Raw genomic sequence first — 18214 nt, 5'->3', positions numbered from 1 at the left:
CTTGTCTTTGTGTTGCTCAACAGCGTCGCTTCACCGGGACGAGCTTCAGAGTCCGGCAGGTGACGTCACTCCGTGGAAGCTTCTCTGTGTCCTGCAGAACACGGAAGCTTTAAATAACACGAACAGACCCACGTCCTCTGCCAGCAGAACACAGCGAGCCTCTGCGCAGCTGACCATGCGCTCAGATGACGCAGGTGTGTGTGTGTGTGTGTGTGTGTGTGTGTGTGTGTGTGTGTGTGTGTGTGTGTGTGTGTGTGTGTGTGTGTGTGTGTGTGTGTGTGTTGCTTAGAAACTGACAACATTACTCACTCTTATTTAACTGATGTGTGGCTGGTGGACGTGACGCCTCGTTGAGAGCAGAAACAGCTGCAGTTATAATCATCCTCTCATTCTGACTCTGGAGTTCACATTCATGTCATTTCACAGTTTTTTGGACAGAGGGGGTGAAAGCCTGCGCGCTGTAAGATGTGACAACCTAAAAGCTTCTGAGTTGTTGCCTGAGGTCTCAGCCGTCAGCCTCTAAGCTCTTCACTCTGCATCAGCCTCCAGAGGCTTTGTCTCAACTTCAACCTGGAGCTATTTTTAAACATCTATTCATAGATCCAGGCTTGTCTTACTGCTCATGACGGCACAGTGAGAGTCCAGGCAGCTTCAGAGTGTTTAGAGGGGCTGCAGACAGGAAGCTGCAGACGGGAAGCTGCAGACGGGAAGCTGCAGACGGGAAGCTGCAGACGGGAAGCTGCAGACGGGAAGCTGCAGACGGGAAGCTGCAGACGGGAAGCTGCAGACGGGAAGTTGCAGACGGGAGGCTGCAGACGGGAAGCTGCAGACGGGAAGCTGCAGACGGGAGGCTGCAGACGGGAGGCTGCAGACGGGAAGTTGCAGACGGGAGGCTGCAGACGGGAGGCTGCAGACGGGAAGCTGCAGACGGGAAGCTGCAGACGGGAAGCTGCAGACGGGAGGCTGCAGACGGGAAGTTGCAGACGGGAGGCTGCAGACGGGAGGCTGCAGACGGGAGGCTGCAGACGGGAGGCTGCAGACGGGAAGCTGCAGGCGGGAAGCTGCAGGCGGGAAGCTGCAGACGGGAAGCTGCAGACGGGAAGCTGCAGACGGGAAGCTGCAGACAGGAAGCCGCAGACAGGAAGCCCTATAAGAGAGTAACAGGAGTCTCAGACTGACGCTGCACAGGCGTTGTGTCCCTGCAGAAGCCTCGTGCTCGACCGCCATGCAGCACACGTGGTCGTCCTCGTCCTCGTCATTGGCCGGAGGGTTCAAAGATCTTGCTGACTGAGAACCAACGAGCTGAACCGACGTGCCGGTACGAGTCTCAGCATCAGCAGACGTGATGATCAGACCTGATCATCAGGTCCCCTCAGCAGCTGCTGAGGGGACCGTGGACAGCAGGCCGTCCTTCATCAGAGGGTCTGAGACTTGACCCCATGCCCATGTGTCCTCGGGCAAGAAGAAATGAATACAGGACTGTTTCTGCTCCTGTGGTACTCGAGAGAGGAGCCAAACAAACACTTTAACAATAGGTTAAGAATGATTAAATATTGTTTAAGACACAGCAGAGCTTACAACAGAGTTTTAATAAGATTTCATACTTTGTATTTGTCTTATGTGGTTATGATTTTAATAACATAACTATTCATGCATTCCTGAGATATGTTACGATGCGTTCATGTTCCACAGAGGATAACTCCCATGAGGTCCTCAGTCTGATGGCTCAGACTGTTGCCTCCATCAGCACCGTGACAGTTACAGTCTCTGGACACCAGGGGGCGCACAAGGTACTGAAAGTACTGCGGAGGGCCGGACCAAGAGCCTGAACTCATGTATGCACTCTCCACGATGGATATCATGATGCTATGACACCATGACATCATGACTCCATGACATCATGACACTATGACATCATGACATCATGACATCATAACATTCTCCTCCAGCACGCCGTCACCATAAAGACATTGAGCACTAGTTTGTGTGTCTGTCTCATGAAGCTGCAGGTTGCTGGTTCAACGCTCCACTGAGCTTCACATCTTATATTCAGTCAATAAGTTAATGAAGCATTTCCAGTTTATTCGTCAGCGCCTTAAGAGATTACAACGTGTAGAATCATTTCTATATTTATCTTCACTCGGACAACGTTGACAGTAGAAACAATGTTCCCCAACATAACACCCAATAAAACCCTCAAAGGATTATTATGAGAAATATTACAGGAGCATGATGTTGAAGCAGTTCAAGAAGGCCAGCATAACATCTATTTCATTATAAATAGTACAGAGACAGCAAAGAAATAGAATAATGAGTGATGACATGAAACAGTACCAAGTCCACTTGTTTGGTTATTTAACGCCCGTGAGCGGCTAACAGCTTTATTATTTATTATCTATCATGCAGCTCTAGAGATGCATCTGTCACAACACGGGGCTCTGGATGACGCTGTTCTCCTTGTAGGCAAAGCAGCTGGGGAAGATGCCGATGTGTCCGGCGCTGTGTCCCTCCAGCCACTCCTCATTCACTGTGAGGGAGAAGAGGAAGAGGAGGAGGAGGATGAAGCAGCGTGAAACCCTTTAAGGTGCGGTGACGAGCAGCTCGGCCTGAGCCTCACCTTCCCCCAGGATGTCGATGGTGTCTCCTTCACTGAACTCCAGGTCCTCTGAGCCCTGAGCCGTGTAGTCGTACAGCGCCACCATGTGGTACAGGATGGTACGGTTGTCCAGAGGGTCTTCAGTCTGAAGGAATCGCACAACGAGGAGAATAATCCTGTGACTCTGGGCATGACCGCGTGCAGCTCTTGTATTTCTAAAGGCGTGTGAAGCACTACGAGCTGTACGGGATCCCCACAGATTAAAAAACGTTCTTCTTAAGACATAAGATTCAAAGACATCACAGCGTACACCTCAGTAGGATTCCTGGTCAGTAACTAAACGTTCAGGATGAAGTCAGAGGTGAAGTGAAGCTGTGCTCTGGAAGTTGAACAGAAACACTTCTCATGAGCGAGTGAGTGCATGAATCCCTGCAGCCGTGACGCTGCTGGAGCTGCAGGGATGCTCACCTGGCACCACAGCGTGGCTCTGCCGTCCTCCGCCACCTCCTGGACACTGCGGCCCAGCTCCGCCTCCTCGCCCAGAGGGACCAGCACCCGGGAGCCGTGCTGCTTGTGTCTGGAGAGAGAGATATGAACTCACAGAGGCTCATGGGAAGGCAGAGGACACAACAACACTTGAATCCTTAAAGGCAGCATGGAAGCTCCCATGCAGGATGTCTGACACCAGTCCTGTGTTTCACTCCCACAGTCATGTCTGCTGCCGTCATGTCTGCTGCCGTCATAACTGTCGTCATGTCTGCTGCTGTCATGTCTGCCGTCATGTCTGCCGTCATGTCTGCTGCCGTCATGTCTGCCGTCATGTCTGCTGCCGTCATGTCTGCCGTCATGTCTGTCGTCATGTATGCTGTCATGTCTGCTGCTGTCATGTCTGCCATCATGTCTGCCGTCATGTCTGCCGTCATGTCTGCCGCCATGTCTGCCGCCATGTCTGCTGCCGTCATGTCTGCTGCCGTCATGTCTGCTGCCGTCATGTCTGCTGCCGTCATGTCTGTCGTCATGTCTGCCGTCATGTCTGCTGCTGTTATGTGTGCTGCTGTCATGTCTGCCGTCATGTCTGCTGCTGCCGTCATGTCTGTCGTCATGTCTGCCGTCATGTCTGTCGTCATGTCTGCTGCTGTCATGTCTGCCGTCATGTCTGCTGCTGTCATGTGTGCTGCTGTCGTGTCTGCCGTCATGTCTGCTGCTGTCATGTGTGCTGCTGTCATGTCTGCCGTCATGTCTGCTGCCGCCATGTCTGCCGTCATGTCTGCCGTCATGTCTGCCGTCATGTCTGCTGCCGCCATGTCTGCCGTCATGTCTGTCGTCATGTCTGTCGTCATGTCTGCCGTCATGTCTGCCGTCATGTCTGCTGCCGTCATGTCTGCTGTCGTCATGTCTGCTGTCGTCATGTCTGCTGCCGTCATGTCTGCTGCCATGTCTGCCGTCATGTCTGCTGCCGACATGTCTGCTGCCGTCATGTCTGCCGTCATGTCTGCTGCCGTCATGTCTGCTGCCGTCATGTCTGCTGTCATGTCTGCTGCTGTCATGCCTGCTGCTGTCATGTCTGCTGTCATGTCTGCTGTCATGTCTGCCGTCATGTCTGCTGTCATGTCTGCTGCTGTCATGTCTGCTGCTGTCATGTCTGCTGTCATGTCTGCTGTCATGTCTGCCGTCATGTCTGCTGCCGTTATGTCTGCTGTCATGTCTGCTGTCATGTCTGCTGCTGTCATGTCTGCTGTCATGTCTGCTGCTGTCATGTCTGCTGCCGTCATGTCTGCTGCCGTCATGTCTGCTGTCATGTCTGCTGCCGTCATGTCTGCTGTCATGTCTGCTGTCATGTCTGCTGCTGTCATGTCTGCTGTCATGTCTGCTGTCATGTCTGCCGTCATGTCTGCTGCCGTCATGTCTGCTGCCGTCATGTCTGCTGCCGTCATGTCTGCTGCTGTCATGTCGCTGCAGCCTCGCGTGTGTCTCAGGGTTCATGTGAGGCTCTTAGCTGTAGCACACATTGAACCACAGAGTGGACAGAGCGTATTTTTAGACGTGACGCATCGCGAGAGGAAACTGGAGGAGACAGAAGTGGGTTGCGTCCTGCGGTTGCGTCCTGCGGTTGCGTCCTGCGGTTGCGTCCTGCGGTTGTCACCTGAGGCGCAGCTGGGACGCCGGCTGGCCCAATTTCTGTGCGATGCGTTCCTTCACGTCCTGGAAGGGCGTGTCCACGGGGACGGACAGCGCCACGGTGAAGGTGTAGTGGACCTTCAGCACCACGGAGCCGGCCTCCGCGCCGCCAGCCGCGGCCTGCGAACACATCGAGACCTCGCGTTGCTTTTTCCTGTTCAGTATGCAGCCCGTTGCCATGGCACCTCATTATGGGATGGCAGATCTAGAAGCTTCCTGCTTAACCGCGGCAGAGAGAAAGTCATATATTTTGTAACTGGCTGGACCTTCCAGCTGCCGTCAGAGGGCGTTACCTGCTCGCTGGAGGCGTTGGCGGTGTAGCCGGGCGGCTCTGAGGCCGGCAGCGGAGCACGAGTAGCGATGTTATAGGATGGAGGTGGAGTGTCTGACAATGCAGGGAACACACAACACAGGATGAACACACACTACAGGATGAACACACACTACAGGATGAACACACACAGTACAGGTTAACACACAGTACAGGATGAACACACACACTACAGGACGAACACACACAGTACAGGTTAACACACAGTACAGGTTAACACACAGTACAGGTTAACACACAGTACAGATTAACACACAGTACAGGTTAACACACAGTACAGGATGAACACACACAGTACAGGACGAACACACACAGTACAGGTTAACACACAGTACAGGATGAACACACAGTACAGGTTAACACACAGTACAGGTTAACACACAGTACAGGATGAACACACACAGTACAGGTTAACACACAGTACAGGTTAACACACAGTACAGGATGAACACACACAGTACAGGTTAACACACAGTACAGGTTAACACACAGTACAGGTTAACACACAGTACGAGCCTAATGGAAGGTACTTAGAAGTTCTCTGTGTCTCTTCCACTGTGAAATGATTACATTTTTAATCAGATTAATCACAGGTTTCTGTGGATTAATCATGATTAATCACATATTACCGATATTCTCGGTATATTTTTTGTAAAAACATAAATATTTATGATAAAAGACGGATATATACGTTGTTATTTATGCATTGGGCTGCTGTTGTAAACAGTGCAGCTGCAGGCCGTGAGGTGACCCCGTTATGGTTTCATATCGAGCATCTACACCAGCTTTAGCTCATAAAAAAGAACGAGTCGTGTTAAACTACCAATAAAAAGTTCATGGCTTAAATTCCTCTCTCTACGTCAGAGCTGGAAGATGAACGTAAGAAACCGTTTCACAACGTGTCAGAGAGTAACAACTAGTGAGTGACAGACTCAGAGAAACACAAACATCACACATGACCGACCGCCACCAGACGCTCGCTGACAAGATGATATATGATATATGAAATATTATATGTGATGTATTACATATGATGTATTCATTTTATATATGACATATGATATGATGTATTCAATATTATATATGATATATTAATTTTATATATGAAATATTATATATGATATATTAATATTATATATGACATATGATATGATGTATTAAATATTATATATTAATTTTATATATTCATATTATATATGACATATGATATGATGTATTAAATATGATATATGATATCTTATATGATGTATTAAATATTATATATGATATCTTATATGATGTATTAAATATGATATATTATATGATATATTAAATATGATATATTATATATGATGTATTAATATGATATATGATATATTATGTATGATACATTATGTTCTACCTCGAGGTGGCGCTGCAGAGCCGTGCTGGGTCTGAGGACGCGTGGGAGGCTTGAGTCCAGGTGGGAGAGGAATCCCACTGGGAACTCTCTGTGAAGCAGTGAAACAGTGAAACAATGAAACAGTGAAACAATGAAACAGTGAAGCAGTGAAACAATGAGGCAGTGAAGCAGTGAAACAGTGAAACAATGAAACAGTGAAACAATGAAGCAATGAAACAATGAGGCAGTGAAGCAATGAAACAATGAGGCAGTGAAGCAGTGAAACAATGAAACAATGAAGCAATGAAACAATGAGGCAGTGAAGCAGTGAAACAATGAGGCAGTGAAGCAGTGAAACAGTAGAGCAGTGAAACAATGAAACAGTGAAATAGTGAAGCAGTGAAGCAGTGAAACAGTGAAACAATGAAACAGTGAAACAATGAGGCAGTGAAGCAGTGAAACAGTAGAGCAGTGAAACAATGAAACAGTGAAATAGTGAAGCAGTGAAGCAGTGAAACAGTGAAACAATGAAACAGTGAAACAATGAGGCAGTGAAGCAGTGAAACAGTAGAGCAGTGAAACAATGAAACAGTGAAATAGTGAAGCAGTGAAACAGTGAAACAATGAAACAGTGAAACAATGAGGCAGTGAAGCAGTGAAACAATGAGGCAGTGAAGCAGTGAAACAATGAGGCAGTGAAGCAGTGAAACAATGAGGCAGTGAAGCAGTGAAACAGTGAAACAGTGAAACAATGAAACAGTGAAACAATGAGGTAGTGAAGCAGTGAAACAGTAGAGCAGTGAAACAATGAAACAGTGAAATAGTGAAGCAGTGAAACAGCGTTCAACATGTCAACATCTTCTTCCTCATGAAGTGTATTCTACATGAACACATGACATCATGACGTGTATTCTTTATGAACACATTATGACATCATGAAGTGTATTCTACATGAACACATTATGACATCATGACGTGTATTCTTTATGAACACATTATGACATCATGACGTGTATTCTTTATGAACACATTATGACATCATGAAGTGTATTCTACATGAACACATTATGACATCATGAAGTGTATTCTTTATGAACACATTATGACATCATGAAGTGTATTCTACATGAACACATTATGACATCATGAAGTGTATTCTACATGAACACATTATGACATCATGACGTGTATTCTTTATGAACACATTATTATCACAATACTTTACATGTTCCTTTCTGCCTTTGGGCGTCTTGACATCTGCAGCTTCCAGCAGCGACATCGGCAGAAGTCCTTTCTGGAAACAAGAAACTGAAACATCAACCAGACCAAACGCCAAGATTGTGTCTGCTCGTTTCAGTTTGACTGTAGCTCTACTCTGCAGCTCTACTCTGCAGCTCTACTCTGCAGCTCTACTCTGCAGCTCTACTCTGTAGCTCTACTCTGCAGCTCTACTCTGTAGCTCTACTCTGCAGCTCTACTCTGTAGCTCTACTCTGTAGCTCTACTCTGTAGCTCTACTCTGCAGCTCTACTCTGCAGCTCTACTCTGTAGCTCTACTCTGCAGCTCTACTCTGTAGCTCTACTCTGTAGCTCTACTCTGTAGCTCTACTCTGTAGCTCTACTCTGTAGCTCTACTCTGCAGCTCTACTCTGTAGCTCTATTCTGCAGCTCTACTCTGTAGCTCTACTCTGTAGCTCTACTCTGTAGCTCTACTCTGCAGCTCTACTCTGCAGCTCTACTCTGCAGCTCTACTCTGTAGCTCTACTCTGCAGCTCTACTCTGTAGCTCTACTCTGTAGCTCTACTCTGTAGCTCTACTCTGCAGCTCTACTCTGTAGCTCTACTCTGTAGCTCTACTCTGTAGCTGCTAGGCGCTCCACCCTCCAGCGTCTGACATGACAGAGCGGTACCTCATGAAGCCTGATGAGCATTATGGATAACAGACAGATTATCTGTGAAACACTCTGCATGACACGACATGTACATCCAGAAGGATTATTACAGTTATTAGCACTCACATGCTTGTTATGATGAATACATGTGTATTCATGTGACCTTTGTTGAATTAGAAGAGCAAATACAACTTGCATTGTTCCACTATTACGTTCTTGTGTTATCTACATTATATACATTATATAAAGTATTTACATTATATACGTTATATAAAGTATTTACATTATATAAAGTATTTACATTATATACATTATATAAAGTATTTACTTTATATACATTATATAAAGTATTTACATTATATACATTATATAAAGTATTTACATGATATACATTATATAATCATAGATTGTTGCACCAAGACAGAGAATGAACTGAGGAAAACACAGTTGTAAAGACGTAGTGAGAGAGGTGTATTTAGTAAGTTATGCATGTTTTCCTCTTGACTTTAGAGAACACTCAACCAGAGCAGCCGTGCGCTCCTTGACCTCCTTCTTCTAACTGAACCTCAAACTTCCAGCCGGCTGAACAGCGTCCACTAGTACACTACATATATGTCAAGAAATTCAATATCATGCTAAATGTGTGCATGTAAAACAAATGTAACCTGTGTTTATGTAAATATGACTTCCACAGCGTCACAAGATGATTATCATAAGGAGAGAGCTGCAGGAACACGCAGCTGGAGAGGTTTCCCTCAGGACACACAAACACAACACCACATCATCCTGTCGGTCGAGCAGCCGCTCTCTGGCACCTCTCTCCTCACCTGTCCATCATATATGACAGTTGCCAGCCCATCCCTGCCCTCCTCGCCAAACAGGAACACCGTGGCGCCTCCAGGCACAGTCAGCTGTCCCGCGCCCCGAGCCATGTAAGGGGTCCGCATGCGCATGTATCGAGAATCCCTTAGAAGATAGAAGCGTACACCTCCGAGCATTATTACTGCTATGAACGGCTCCGGCTCATCATGTGTGACTGGTGATGGTACTCACTGAGCTCCGTCCAGCTTGGGCTCATAGAAACCAGGTTTCTGTGAAGACACAGTGACAGTCAGCAAAGAGGCGGCCGTGCAGGACATCACACGGACTCTGCGCTCCTTCTCACCTGCAGCCTCAGAGGTTCAAAGCCTCCAAAGTCATCGTTGGGAATCACAGAAGAAATCACCTGCAGAGCAGCAGAGCATCACATCACTGCAACATCGTCACATGTTCTCTGCTATGAAGTGATGGTTCAAGCATCCAGCCGCACGGCGCTCATCATGAGACGCTTCACTGCACCTTTGCTTTGCCCAGGAAGTCTCTTTGCTGCAGCTGCTCCACATCCTGTTTCCTGGGACGAAACACCACGTCTTCAGTCACCAGCAGAGGAGCCATGACCTCCTCTTTCTGTCCGTGAAGAAGAATCAATGTATTCAAGAAAACCTGGAGAGGAGAAGTGAGGGCAGACACAACACTGCTCCCTTTGGAGAGTCATGTCACACAGTGTCCTCTCCAGTGTGTTGTGCAAGTGACTCACCAGGACACTGTCCATGGCCACCTCTATGATCCCCCCTCGACCTCCTCCTTTCTCCTGGGAAGCCGACAGCAGGACCTCCCTGGCCTGCTCCCACTGGCCCATGCGACTGTACACAGCTGCTGCGTTGTATAGCACCTGGAGAACCGGTCACACCCACTCACACAGTTATGTACTTACCAACCAGCCAACCAGCAGCACTGTAATTCAAGTATGGATCAAGGTGGTATGTCTGTGCATTGTTAACCTCAACACAGACCAGTGCTAATAATAATAATAATAATAATAATAATAATAATAATAATAGCTTGAAGAACTCGTGCAAACGCAAACGTTTCTACTACGTAGGAGTTAGATGACACAGACACAGGTGCACTGTCTGTTCTGTGAGGAGTATGCTATGCTATGTGGCGTCTTATCTGAGAGGAGTATGCTATGCTGTGTGGCGTCTTATCTGAGAGGAGTATGCTATGCTATGTGGCGTCCTATCTGAGAGGAGTATGCTATGCTATGTGGCGTCCTATCTGTGAGGAGTATGCTATGCTATGTGGCGTCTTATCTGAGAGGAGTATGCTATGCTATGTGGCGTCCTATCTGAGAGGAGTATGCTATGCTGTGTGGCGTCTTATCTGAGAGGAGTATGCTATGCTATGTGGCGTCCTATCTGAGAGGAGTATGCTATGCTATGTGGCGTCTTATCTGAGAGGAGTATGCTATGCGGCGTCCTATCTGAGAGGAGTATGCTATGCTATGTGGCGTCTTATCTGAGAGGAGTATGCTATGCTATGTGGCGTCCTATCTGAGAGGAGTATGCTATGCTATGTGGCGTCCTATCTGAGAGGAGTATGCTATGCTATGTGGCGTCCTATCTGAGAGGAGTATGCTATGCTATGTGGCGTCTTATCTGAGAGGAGTATGCTATGCTATGTGGCGTCCTATCTGAGAGGAGTATGCTATGCTATGTGGCGTCCTATCTGAGAGGAGTATGCTATGCTATGTGGCGTCTTATCTGAGAGGAGTATGCTATGCTATGTGGCGTCCTATCTGAGAGGAGTATGCTATGCTATGTGGCGTCCTATCTGAGAGGAGTATGCTGTGTCCTCTGCGCTGGCCTCATATCAATGAGTCTTTGTGAGCTTCCAGGTGTCTGTGGCGTTTTGAACAATGGAGGTGATGAAACCAGTTTGTTCAGGTTTCATTCCTCAGTGCTGACAGACTCCGTGTGTGTGTGTGTGTGTGTGTGTGTGTGTGTGTGTGTGTGTGTGTGTGTGTGTGTGTGTGTGTGTGTGTGTGTGTGTGTGTGTGAGGCTGACTGTCCGACCTGCCAGCTGTAGAGCTTGAACCTCAGTCCCAGCTGTCTGTAGTCGATGACCGTGTTCCCTCTCATGTGCTTCTGAGCCCAGATGCAGTCAGACAGAGCCTCCTCCAGCCTGCAGACACACTTTCATAAGCCAGCAGCTATAGCAGACACACAACAACTCAACACTGTGGCGTTTGAAGGGATTCTTAAAGGTCAGACTTTTTCTTTGTCACACACAGTAATTTGGTCTCCGCTGGTTGCCTGGCAACCTCACAGGAAGTTTCTGTGCCAAGCAGATAAATACTGCGCCACACGACCCGCCATGACACCCAACGGGTCATTTCTACGATGACATTATAACCAGAGCTGCTGATCCACAGTCACAACGCAGACATGATGTCAAACACGTTCTAACACATCTGACACACATAACACGTCTAACTACAACGTCATCCAATCACAACCCCTCCTCCCCGTCTCCTAGCACATCTTTCATTCAGGAAGCAACAAACCCTTCAGCCCGTGCTTCAGATCCCAGCTGTGCTGGCGGAGGAGCAGAGGCCTCCGTGCTAGATTACAGCCTCTCTGTGTGAAGGTCCACTGGACATCAGTGTTGAGGAAAGGGTGCTGCCACCTACCTGTCCACCTGCATCATCACTGCCGCTCTCTGAAAGAAGCCAACAGCAAGACGCCCGTCCTTGGCAATGGTGAGGTCTAAAGCCTGGACATCAGAGGAGACACGATGAGGGTGAGCATGAATGGGTGAAAATGTTACAACATGCTTCCTGTTGTGACACCCAGACTGATGGACAGTAGAAGATATCAGCTGGAGTCTTCCTGATGAATCAAAGAGCTAAAGCAAGTGTCATGTTGTGCTTATGAATGAGTTATTACACATCTATAAGCAGAAGAGCATTCTTTATGAAGCATGTAAAGGTCCAGCAGTTATACCACACACACCTTGATCACACATTGCACCAACTTTTGGGAGAGTGTGAATCACTTCGACGTGGTCACAGAAGTTGTATCTCCCAGTACACCCAGTACACACAACACACACACACACACACACACACACACACACACACACACACACACACACACACACACACACACACACACACCTTCAGGGCGAGGTCCAGCTGTCCCAGAACCAGGTGAGCCGAGGAAGCGTTGAACAGAGTGCGGGATGTCGGTTCACTGATCTGCTGGAGTTTGGACAAAGCTCCCTGCCAGTCCTTAGTGTCCACCGCCTGCACCGCCTCGTGCCACAGCTGCAGCAGCTCAGTGTACAGCATCCTGAGCAGGAACAATGCAGACATGAAGGTACATCCTGAGCAGGAACAATGCAGACATGAAGGTACATCCTGAGCAGGAACAATGAAGACATGAAGGTACATCCTGAGCAGGAACAATGCAGACATGAAGGTACATCCTGAGCAGGAACAATGAAGACATGAAGGTACATCCTGAGCAGGAACAATGAAGACATGAAGGTACATCCTGAGCAGGAACAATGAAGACATGAAGGTACATCCTGAGCAGGAACAATGAAGACATGAAGGTACATCCTGAGCAGGAACAATGAAGACATGAAGGTACATCCTGAGCAGGAACAATGCAGACATGAAGGTACATCCTGAGCAGGAACAATGCAGACATGAAGGTACATCCTGAGCAGGAACAATGCAGACATGAAGGTACATCCTGAGCAGGAACAATGAAGACATGAAGGTACATCCTGAGCAGGAACAATGCAGACATGAAGAGAGCATCCTGAGCAGGAACAATGCAGACATGAAGAGAACATCCTGAGCAGGAACAATGAAGACATGAAGGTACATCCTGAGCAGGAACAATGCAGACATGAAGAGAGCATCCTGAGCAGGAACAATGAAGACATGAAGGTACATCCTGAGCAGGAACAATGAAGACATGAAGGTACATCCTGAGCAGGAACAATGAAGACATGAAGGTACATCCTGAGCAGGAACAATGAAGACATGAAGGTACATCCTGAGCAGGAACAATGCAGACATGAAGAGAGCATCCTGAGCAGGAACAATGAAGACATGAAGGTACATCCTGAGCAGGAACAATGAAGACATGAAGGTACATCCTGAGCAGGAACAATGAAGACATGAAGAGAGCATCCTGAGCAGGAACAATGAAGACATGAAGAGAGCATCCTGAGCAGGAACAATGAAGACATGAAGGTACATCCTGAGCAGGAACAATGAAGACATGAACATCACGGAGGAGCTCCAGGAGAGCTGTCCTCAATGGAAACAGATGGAACATCTGTGCTGACAAATGGCTGTAGAGTTGAAGAGAACATCCAGAGGAACATCCAGAAACGGAGATGAACCCCTGGCTCATGGAGCAGACCAGAGGTTCTCAGCTGGTCTGGCTCCAGGACCACCATCACCCTGAATGACAAGCCGCGACCCAAATGGAGGAACATTCTCAACGTCTTTGAAGCTGAGATAGTATGGAGACAGCAGTGTTGCATGCTGGGTGTGTGATTGTGTGTGTGTAGAGGTGTTGAAGGTGCATAACAAAACAATAAGAAGTAACAGAACATAAACTAACAGCCCAGGTGCATAATGATCACATGGGAATAAAGAACTATATCAGTGTACTCCTTTAAAGGATTTACATGTTGGTGCCATGCTGTTGAATCACGCTCAAAAACATCTTCGTCTGTGAGCGAGTGAATGAATGAAAACAAAAAAAGAGAAAAAAAACAAGGGCGATTTTATTTTGAAAAAAGACCGGATACATCCGTCTGTGCGTCTGAGCCTCTTCCTCTTGACACACGTCAGAGGCTATAGGTCGATATACACTCTTGCAACTACAACTGCTGCTGGCCACGCAGTTGCATCGACGGACTCGTTTTGGTTAACAATAATAATAACAATAACAATAATAATAACAATAACAATAATAATAAGTGTGAATACAGATCGTGAGGAGGAGTATAGAGGTCTGTCAGAGATTTCTGACCTTTAGGATTTAGAGTCAATTTAACGTGTGAAGCACAGAATGTAATCAGGATGTCAGAGGGAGGGCCGGCTGGTGATGAGGCGGCTCCAACCCTGCTGAAAACATGCAGGGCAAAAAAATGACATTGTGCTGCATCAAAGTTCCTTTCAAAATAAAATCAAAGGATTAAAAAAAAATAAATCTGTATTTATTTTTTCCAAGCAAAGGCCCGCGCACATTAAAAAGACCCACCAGTTCAGAACCACTGGATCAGAGTGATAGTAAACATACATTATTGATCATGATCAATAAAACCTTTGCTGAAGGAGTATATTCACATTGTTTTGACATTTATTTAAACATTTGATAGGATGTTAAATGACTTCTTTTGTACAATCATCTAAGTCCGGCTCTCTCTTAGTCTAAATACTGCTCTGTCTCAGTCCGGCCCTGTAAGTTCTCAGGTAGAATGTACATATATACATATATATATATATATACATATATATGTATACATATATATATATACATATACATATATATATATATATACATATATATATATATATATATATATATATATATATATATATGTATACATATATATATATGTATACATATATATATATGTATACATATATATATATGTATACATATATATATATATATATATATATATATATATATACGTATATATATATATACGTATATATATATATACGTATATATATATATATATATATATATATACGTATATATATATATATATATATATATATATATATGTATATATATATATACGTATATATATATATACATATATATATGTATATATATATATACGTATATATATATATATATATATACGTATATATATATATATATATATATATATATATATATATATATATATATATATATATATATATATATATATACGTATATATATATATATACGTATATATATATATATACGTATATATATATATATATATATATATATATATATATATATATATATATACGTATATATATATATATATATATATATATATATATATATATATATATATATATATATATATATATATATATATATATATGTAGGCTGGATCAAAAACACAAACACATCCCCTCACCAAACCTTTAACTGTCTTATTAAAATGATTCATTCATATAGAAGAATACAACAAAAGCAAAGAGAGTCCTACAGAGACACGGCGCTGACGTTAATCAGTAACATTGAGCACAACTAGACTGGAATACTTCCTTGTACTTCACCCTGTGCCTATCTGTGTATTGTTACATGAATACCAGCTGCATAGTTTAGAAGAGGAGTCCTCACCTGGTGCTGCTGAGTGAGAGTTCAACCCGTGCTGGTGTTCAGCGTTCAGCCGTCCTGCTGCCTCCACTCGCTGCCGACGGGAAGAGAGAGAGGTGAACCGGCCTCCAGCAGAGTCTCCACCCTTCTGCTACAAGGAAGTCCTCCATCCACCCGTCCCAGATCCAGGAGAGGCCCGGGCTCTGGAATGCACCTGCACCTGACGGCCACGACGACACGCATGAGTCACGAGGGGTTGATGACACGCCTTACAGCTGCAATGCATTTATTACAGCAGGCGCTTTGCTTGGGAATGCATGTTAAATATTTACATGACGATTGAAATCCAAGCCAGTAGGCCAGTTTGTTTACATCTTAACTGTCTTTTGAAATAAATTCAAATAATCCAATATATCCAAATAAACAAATTACTGAATTATGGAAGGTCAACTGAATCAAAGAAGAATGTAACCCACGGCTGTCACTTGGCCTGCACGGTAAACCCCACTGCATGCCAGAGACCAGGAAGAATAAAGAATATTACCAACTTGTTTGGCATCAACTCTGCACCCTTTTTCACCCAGGAAGTGTCTGCAGAAACGTCCCTGAGTAGAACACCGTGCAGCTGAGTCACTTGTCTGCTGAACAGTGACTCTCTCAGGTTTACATCATCAGAACTGAGATGCTTTGAATGAAGTCTATTCTGAGGCCTCTTTGTACAAGGAATGTGTCAGAGAAGGAAGTCAAGAGACAAAAGACTTCCTGTATTCCTTCCTGTACTCACAGCTCATGGACATGAAGTGATACGGTTGGTTTGGGATAAAAAGTGGTCATTTAGCAACAAGGAAATGAGTTGTTCTTTCCAATGTTCTGCCTACTGGGTCAACCTGCTGCACAGGTTGTGTTTCCTTGTTAGCATGGTGACAGCTGCAGGATGCCCCGCCCCCACAGGAACTCCTCATATGAGTGACACACAGACCAGGCTTCACTTCAGAAAGTAGTAGTAGTAACTGCTGTTACTACTACTACTACTACTACTATAGTAGTAGTAGTAACAGCAGCAGCAGTAGTAATAGTAGCAGCAGCAGTATACTGCTGCTGCTACTATTACTACTGCTGCTCTACTACTACTACTACTACTACTATTACTTCTGCTACTGCTACTACTATTACTACTGCTATTACTTCTGCTGCTGCTACTACTACTACTACTATTACTTCTGCTACTACTATTACTACTGCTATTACTTCTGCTACTACTACTACTGCTACTGCTGCTGCTACTGCTACTACACACTGAACCCCACATTGTTCCTTACAGTGTTTTAATGTTTTCATGAGTTCATTTCTCATGTCCTGGCACCGTGCCAGTAGCATATGAATGGTGTGAATGATAAATAGTAGTACTACAACTACTACTACCACCACTACTACTACTATTACTGCTGCTTCTACACACTCTCTCTCTCTCGCTCTCTCTCGCTCTCTCTCTACACACATCTATATCTATATCTATATATATAGATCTGTGTGTGTGTGTGTGTGTGTACATTTTAACACTGGACTGTAAAAGAGTGTTGGATCTTACGGGATGCGTTTAAACGCAGCATGGGTCATAACACAAGTGTCATGTGACAGCATGTTGTCATGTGACAGCATGTTGTCATGTGACAGCATGTTGTCATGTGACAGCATGTTGTCACGTGACATCACGTGTCACGTGACATCACGCGCAGCGACAGTCAGATCAGAAGTGCGGGGTAAGCGGCTCTTTGCAGTGAACATGCGGGGCTCCGGAGCTTTGGTCGCGGTGACGTTCGCCGTGCTGGCGGTGCACGTGCTGCACGGCCTCCCACACACGTATCTTCAGGTAACCACACGTTCCCTCATCAAGGCTTCACCTGTACCTGAGAGTAATGTACCGATGAGTGCGCTCTGCTGTTCACAGACCAGACACCCTCATGGCTCCAAGACGCTGCCGCGCTTCAGGGAGAAGTATTTCACTCAGACGGTGGACCACTTCAACTTCAACAGCATGGGGAACGGGACGTTCAGCCAGCGGTACCTGGTCACAGGTGAGACCTCCCGTCCGAGCGCGAGAGCCGCCTGCACGCGCGCCCCTCACTGCGTCCTCTCCCTTCAGATGAGTTCTGGCTGAAGCGCTTTGGTCCCATCTTCTTCTACACGGGCAATGAGGGAGACATCTGGGATTTCGCGTCCAACTCGGGCTTCGTCACCGAGCTGGCCGCTCGGCTCGGAGCTCTGGTCATCTTTGCTGAACATGTAAGAAAACACGGCGACGGGATGAGCGCAACGTCAGGTCACGTGACACCGCACCGCGAAATCAGAGGTTCAAGTTGAGCTCCCATCAGCTGATGTCCACGTCCCTTCATACACACAATGACGCAGCAGTTGAACATGCACACCGCTTCATAACAATAACAATAATAATAAAGAGCCGCAGTCATTTCCTGTGTAAATGGTGATGAGGAACTCGTCACTACACTGTTTTAATGGAGCGATATGGAAACAATTCCATCACAAACACAATACTTAAGTGATTTAAAGTATATTCATGAAACATGCAGCAGAGTGACCAGAAGCCTGACAGCATACTGTTGTACTGTTGTACTGTTGTACTGTGACGCAGCATACTGTTGTACTGTTGTACTGTGACGCA

The 18214-nt window shown here is 45.7% G+C and overlaps 2 protein-coding genes across 3 annotated transcripts in view; one reads left to right on the top strand and one right to left on the bottom strand.

Moving 5' to 3' along the window:
• Positions 1 to 2061: 2061 nt before the first annotated feature.
• noxa1 (NADPH oxidase activator 1) lies at positions 2062 to 16225 on the bottom strand. Its single transcript, XM_068598932.1, has 16 exons — positions 15559 to 16225; positions 12353 to 12527; positions 11867 to 11949; positions 11250 to 11358; positions 9932 to 10066; positions 9694 to 9801; positions 9521 to 9580; positions 9409 to 9446; positions 9183 to 9321; positions 7691 to 7759; positions 6487 to 6574; positions 5068 to 5159; positions 4740 to 4894; positions 3065 to 3173; positions 2618 to 2741; positions 2062 to 2527 (listed from the first exon to the last, which is right to left on the bottom strand). The coding sequence occupies exons 2-16, from the start codon at positions 12524 to 12526 to the stop codon at positions 2424 to 2426; spliced, it is 1587 nt and encodes a 528-aa protein (XP_068455033.1). The 5' UTR covers position 12527; positions 15559 to 16225; the 3' UTR covers positions 2062 to 2423.
• Positions 16226 to 17260: 1035 nt separating this feature from the next.
• The window catches only part of dpp7 (dipeptidyl-peptidase 7), a 4958-nt gene continuing 4004 nt past the window's right edge, over positions 17261 to 18214 (top strand). The window contains exons 1-3 of one of the 2 annotated variants that reach the window (XM_068598895.1): positions 17261 to 17404; positions 17483 to 17609; positions 17678 to 17817. In XM_068598895.1, the coding sequence (XP_068454996.1) occupies positions 17318 to 17404; positions 17483 to 17609; positions 17678 to 17817 (354 nt within the window). In that variant the 5' untranslated portion in view covers positions 17261 to 17317. The remainder of the gene's footprint in view (positions 17405 to 17482; positions 17610 to 17677; positions 17818 to 18214) is intronic. The other variant, XM_068598896.1, reaches the window with a different exon arrangement.

Source organism: Clinocottus analis, unplaced genomic scaffold, assembly GCF_023055335.1.
Source record: "Clinocottus analis isolate CAN_PGR_092001 unplaced genomic scaffold, fCliAna1.0.p SCAF_41, whole genome shotgun sequence".
NCBI classification, from domain to species: domain Eukaryota; kingdom Metazoa; phylum Chordata; class Actinopteri; order Perciformes; family Cottidae; genus Clinocottus; species Clinocottus analis.
This window is presented reverse-complemented; position numbering and strand designations above follow the sequence as displayed.